This window comes from Halyomorpha halys, unplaced genomic scaffold (assembly GCF_000696795.3).
Source record: "Halyomorpha halys isolate HHAL.00 unplaced genomic scaffold, Hhal_1.1 Scaffold410.1, whole genome shotgun sequence".
In the NCBI taxonomy this organism is placed as follows: domain Eukaryota; kingdom Metazoa; phylum Arthropoda; class Insecta; order Hemiptera; family Pentatomidae; genus Halyomorpha; species Halyomorpha halys.
In genome coordinates, this window is record NW_027111460.1 from 440,530 (window position 1) to 446,529 (window position 6,000).

General features: G+C 31.3%; 1 protein-coding gene across 1 annotated transcript in view; it reads right to left on the reverse strand.

The window, feature by feature from the left end:
- Positions 1–6,000, reverse strand: part of LOC106682388 (multidrug resistance-associated protein 1) — a 44,481-nt gene that overhangs the window by 23,582 nt on the left and 14,899 nt on the right. Inside the window, exons 7-9 of the mRNA XM_014423202.3 lie at positions 2,902–3,095; positions 896–1,096; positions 394–568 (exon numbers count right to left, since the gene is read on the reverse strand). Coding sequence (XP_014278688.1) covers positions 394–568; positions 896–1,096; positions 2,902–3,095 — 570 coding nt within the window. The remainder of the gene's footprint in view (positions 1–393; positions 569–895; positions 1,097–2,901; positions 3,096–6,000) is intronic.

The following is a 6,000-nucleotide window of genomic DNA, read 5'->3' on the forward strand; positions in this document are numbered from 1 at the left end:
AGGCCCACTTGCCGTTCTTGTTCCCCCACCAAATACCACTACCAATACTACTAACTAAATATGTGCTTTTGCTAATTAAAAAACAAAAAATCAATAAGTTTGTATTAAAATTAGAAATTACCTGATACCTAATATTTTCAACTATACTTAAAAAACAATTTATTGTTTTATAATTAGTAAAGTTTTTTATACATATTTTCTTTTACTCTATCAAGCTTCACCACTGTTTTTTCTAATTTTATTCCAAAGGGGCTTGCTCAGAATAAATAAAGAGTTTATTACTATTTTTAATACCCATTATTAAAGAATTCAATGAAAGTATGTAACTATAAAAGTTCTTATTACTTAACACATAAGATAAATTTAAATACTCTTAATGTTTAATAATAATACCTTTCTGTAAATAGCAGATATTAAAGCAGTCCTCGTGCACAATCCTGCTTTCATCATCATCAAGCTTAAGTTGAAACGGAATATAGGTATTATAATTCCTATGCAGAGCATCATAAAAGCATAAAAATATCCATGCCACATCGGCTCATCACTTGACACAAAGGTAATAATAAACCTAGAAAACAAGAATTTAAAAATTTCAGGGTCAAGTGCCCTAATTGAAAATATAAATTAAGGATCTCAAAAGAAAAAAGAAAAACCTAGGAATTTATGTTAGTTAACGCTTTGTTTAGGAAATTTCCAGATCTACAGATTTTCATTGTTGTATGAATTATTTAGGTTATAATAAATAGATTAATATGTGTTTCAACTACTTTATGAAAGAAATATAAATAATTATTCATACTGAAAGTTGTTGAAAGTGAATACTTGAGCATTAAGATAGGTGATCTTATGATAACTGAATGGAATAAATATATAAAAAATAAAATAAACTACTCACTTTAGAAGTTTTGGACTTACAAATCCCAAGAATACTTCAATGATCTGCAGAAATGTAGCGAAAACAAAGGGCCCTCCAAATGCTTTAATTAAAGTAGGGAGAATCGAAGCCTGCTTTTTAGGTTTGGTTTCTTTGCGCCCTTTCACAAAATCAATTCCATTAGCTTCTTTAGTGAATTTTAATGATTCATCAGGATCTCTTCTGAAAGAAATAAATATTCATAATAATTTCACTGCAATATAGATTTACACTTCTAGTGTTTTAAGAGATTTATTTTTGTCATCAGTTAAGATTTGGTTTAATAGGCTCTCATTGTAAAGTTTAATTTATATGATAAAACAGGTCTGTATGTATCTGTCATCAGTACTACTATTCACTCCTTGACTTTTTGACTATATCTTAAAAACCACAGTGCCTGCATAGTAACGCTACCTATGAGCGCTGGGCAGAACTAAGAGCTTCAGATTTCCCGCCTAGGAGCACCACCTATATCTGTTGTACTATGTTATCTTTATTTAATAATAGGACCATTTAAAATGAACATTTCACAATTAATAAATAAATATTACAGGTAACCTTAGAATACCAAAGGTAGTAAAAGGTAATACCCAACACGATTTATTCCTTTTTTCACATAATGAAGCACTAATTTGTTGTTTTTTCTGTTTTAGAGGGTACGAAAAAAAAATACAAGAAAACTAGAAAAAACTCTAAGTTAAGTTCCAGCATCAGAAAGACTACAAGAATTTTATATTTGTGAAAGGATAAATTGTGTTGCCAGGGACAAGTGGAGTGTTAGTTTTCATCCCTAAAATATAAGATAGTGCTAAAAGGAATCTATAGTGAATAATTGTAAAGTTTGCTAAAGCAGAATTTATTTAATTTTGTTTGTATCCGCAGATAAACCAGGGATTGTACCCAATAATAACTTGCAATAACACCCTCAGTAAGTAGAAGAAATCTTCGATCTTGTATTTATCATTAATATCTGATTTTATTTTTTATGTAAATAAATGTTTGTTTCAAAATTCCAACTCGTACATTTATTATAATCTATTTTTAGTCATAAAGGATAATTTAAGCATTCTTAATCATGTTTTTCTTTAATCCACAGTGATTCCTCATTTTAGCAAGAGTTATAATTTAGCTCAGTATAAGTAAATGTTTTCAAATACTGCTCTACTAGCATTATACTAAAGATATAAAAAAATAAATAAGAATAATCCAAAATCATTTATTAGATAAAAATAATTTTTCATTTTTTTGGATTTACAATTATGGATATACAAATATAATAATGTAAAAATAGGGATTCTTAGAAATAGTGATAGAAGACTAACCCAGGACAATTTTTTTTTACAATCAATCCTGAAAGTAAAGTGAGTTCTCAGAATTTTTGTTTGACAGAATGGTTGTTGTCATATAGTCAGGACAGTTAAGGGAGCAATCAAAACTCCAAGAAGCCACAGAATTACTATATGTTCGAGTGCATTAACAATCATTATATTAATTAAAAACTCCCACATTATCACTAGAAGATCTGAAAATTGGCCGTCCGTAGCTCAGTTGGATAGGAACAGTCTTATCATTCTAAGATCTGCTGGCAGTGCCGATTTGAATCTGGCCTGGAACGTTGCTTTTTTTATTAAGTGGTGGTCCCATAAAATGAAAAACTTGACCCCCAACCATGTTTAGGTCCTATACAGCCTAACCATGGTTAGGGGTAAAAGACTTCAATGAGAGTCTTGGTCGAAAAAGAAAAAAAAAAAAAAAGATCTGAAAATGATAATAAATATAAATTTTGTTTTGCAATTAAGTTCAAAGAATGAAAGGAGCGACTTAGTCAATATAATGCAATGTCAATTATATTATGCTAATAACAGCTTTAAAATGTCCATTAACACACTAAAATGTACACAGCTTTGTAGTAACTCTTTCAATTGTGATTAGATAGTCAATCTACTGGTTAAGTTAATTGTCAGTTGTTGCTACAAGTTGCCACTCACTTATTTTTTTTTCTCCGTTCTGCCAACCAGAATTTGTTGAAGTGGTTATAGATTTGAGCAGCAGCATCTTGGTAACTTACAGGCCAGATATCGCTCTGTACCAAGGGCCTCTTCAATCCTTTGTATATCATCGGTTCGAACCAAGACATTAGGAGTCGCGCTGGATAGGATGCACTTTCTTCTGGGCTGGAGTTCTGTGGATTAAAAGAAAAATGATACTTGTGTAGATGACAGGTGCCCTCGAGCACTACTAGTGGCGGTAATGAGAAATATTTTTTGATTGAAATGCTTTGTGACCTTTCTTTTAAGTTCTATATTTACTTAGTTGGTTGGTTACTTGTGTCTGTAATTTTTGTGAATATGTTTCTTAACTTGTTCAAGTGGTTATTGATCATCAATAAATAATCAACGGACTGATATAGATCAGCGTATAGGAGCGAACAGAACCTTCACTCTGTCAAAAATACTGAAATCCCGAAAAATCTCAACAAAGCTGTAGCTGAGAGTTTATAATGTCATAATAAACTATTACATATATATTTGACGGTTTATGAATAAATTTTCTTTATTTAATGTTGACTTTCCCTTACCTACATATGGAATATATAGTAATCATGAGAGACAGTTGACCGTGGATGACTTATACGAGAAGATGGTTGGGGGGTGCGGTCAAAATAAAACACAAATAAGTTAAAGTAACTTATTTAATCATGCCTACGTTTTGGCCAGAATTTCTAGCCTTCATCAGGTGTAAGAACAGAACAAGATAACAACCAATGAATACAGAAATTAAAGATAAATCACTAAAAATAAAAATAAAAATAAATATTTTATTTTCTGTATTCATTGGTTATCATGTTCTGTTTTTAGCCCTGATCAAGGCTAGAAATTCTGGCCTTAAACGTTGGTACGATTAAATAAGTTACTTCAACTTATTTGGTTTTATTTTGACCGCAACCCCCCAACCATCTCCTCGGAATATATTAGTACAAGAGCCCAAGAGGAGAAAAAAGGCAATTTTTTATTACTTTAATAAAAATTATGTATAATTAATAGTCAAAATTGATGAGTCTGCCAAGTATAGGTAGGGGGAATAAAAAATAGCGGCTGTTTCAAAGCGAAAAAAAACTAATTTTTTATTGGAAGCTCTATGCTCTAAAAAGTAGCAACAACACAAGAAAACCTAAGAGAACGTCATTTAAAGAAGAGTAAATTTACTGAAATATGAGCCCTAACAGAGTTATTTACGTTGAATAGTTTTTGAGATAAAGCTTTTTAAAAAGCAACATTACATAAAAATGTGGTACGGGACTTACTGAAAGATCAGTAGTTAGTGAATTTATTTTGAAAAATTTATATCTCAAAAGCCATTTGACGTTCAGATGTCTATTAGCACTCAAATTAAAGCTAGTATAATCAGCTATAAAGTAATTTATGATGTTTATCTTCGTAGGAATAATAGTTTACATGATATTTGCTAAAATAAATTGATTTATAGTTGTTCGGACAAATTTTCATTTGCCAAATTTATATTCATATGTGAATATCATAAAAACTACTACTCCTACGAAGATAAGTGTCATAAACTACTTTATAGTAAGTTAAATTTCCTTTATTTGAGTGTCGGCAGACATATGTGCGTCTTATGGATCTAGAGATATATCTTTTCAAAAATCCAACATTTTCTACAAACAACTAGAAATTAACATTTTGTGAGTTTATTTTGTCAAATATCCTAAAAACTACTACTTCTACAAAGATAAACATAATTAACTATTTTGTAGTAAATTTAACTAGCTTTAATTTGAGCGCTGGCAGACATCTGTACGTCCAATGGTTTCTGAAATGAAGTTTTTCATAAATCAAACTTATTGTCCGAACAACTATAAATCAATTTATCATAGCAAATATCATGAAAACTACTATTCCTACGAAGGTAAAGTTTATAAACCTCTTTATAGTCCATTAAACTAGCTTTAATTTGAGTGCTAATAGAAATCAGTATGTCACATAGTTCCTGAGGTATAGAATTCTCGAAATAAATTAACTAACTACTAATCTTTCAGTAGATTTTTAAGAAATTTTGCTTTTTAAAAAGCTATATCTCTAGAACTATTGGACGTAAATAGCTCTTTTAAGGCTAACATTTCAGCAAATTTACTCTTCTTTAAATAATGTGCTGTTAGGTTTTCTGGTATTGTTGTTAGTTTTTAAGATATAGAGCTCCGAATGAAAAATTAGTGTTTTTTTAAGGTTTTGAAACAGCCGCCATTTTTTATTCCCCCTACCTATACTTGGCAGACTCATCAATTTTGACTATTAATTATTCCTAGTTTTCATTAAAGTAATCAAAAATTGGGGTGAGATAACTGCCTTTTTTTCTTCCCGGCTCTTGTACTATATAGTAAGTGTAAATATGGACCGCCATTGCCTTCAGGTGGTTAAGTCTAAGCAGCATGAAAACTGCAAGCGGCGTCGGTTTACCGTTTACCTTCAAGTACCCTTGGTAGAAAAAGTTAATATTCAATTTGTATAATGTAACCATTCGTAATGCAACCTATTAATTTAATGTTTTTCTATTTTGGAGGGATCGGGAAAAACAACATTATTTGGTAATCACATAGGCAAGACTAGAAATTTGCACCTCTTCCCCCTCCCCTACTACTTTTTCGACTTCCGACTGTATTATATTATTTACTTTTATCTTTCAACTATAACTGAACTTATTTTTCTATTTTCTTTGTACAATCATCACGAGGAGGCCCCTCACTTCCAAACTATTCTAATCGAATCCACGTGGAATGGATACACTAGGGGTATTCATGATATTGTGTTAAATGTAAAATGTTTTACCATGTTGAATGTTATAAGTATAGGATTGTGAGTAGCCCTATTTAACCTTCCGTCGGGCGCAACTAATCTGTGAGATATGGTGTCACTGTTTTGTTGTGGCAAATCTCTGTGCTTCACAGTAGAGGGCGGACCTGCGCAGTATCTTCCCGCTCCCCTCCCACCACTGTTGGGGTGGCGGCATTTTTTTTTCAGTATGGTCACTGACATCGTTAGAGTGTTTTTAATCTGAGAGATTAGTGCGCCCGA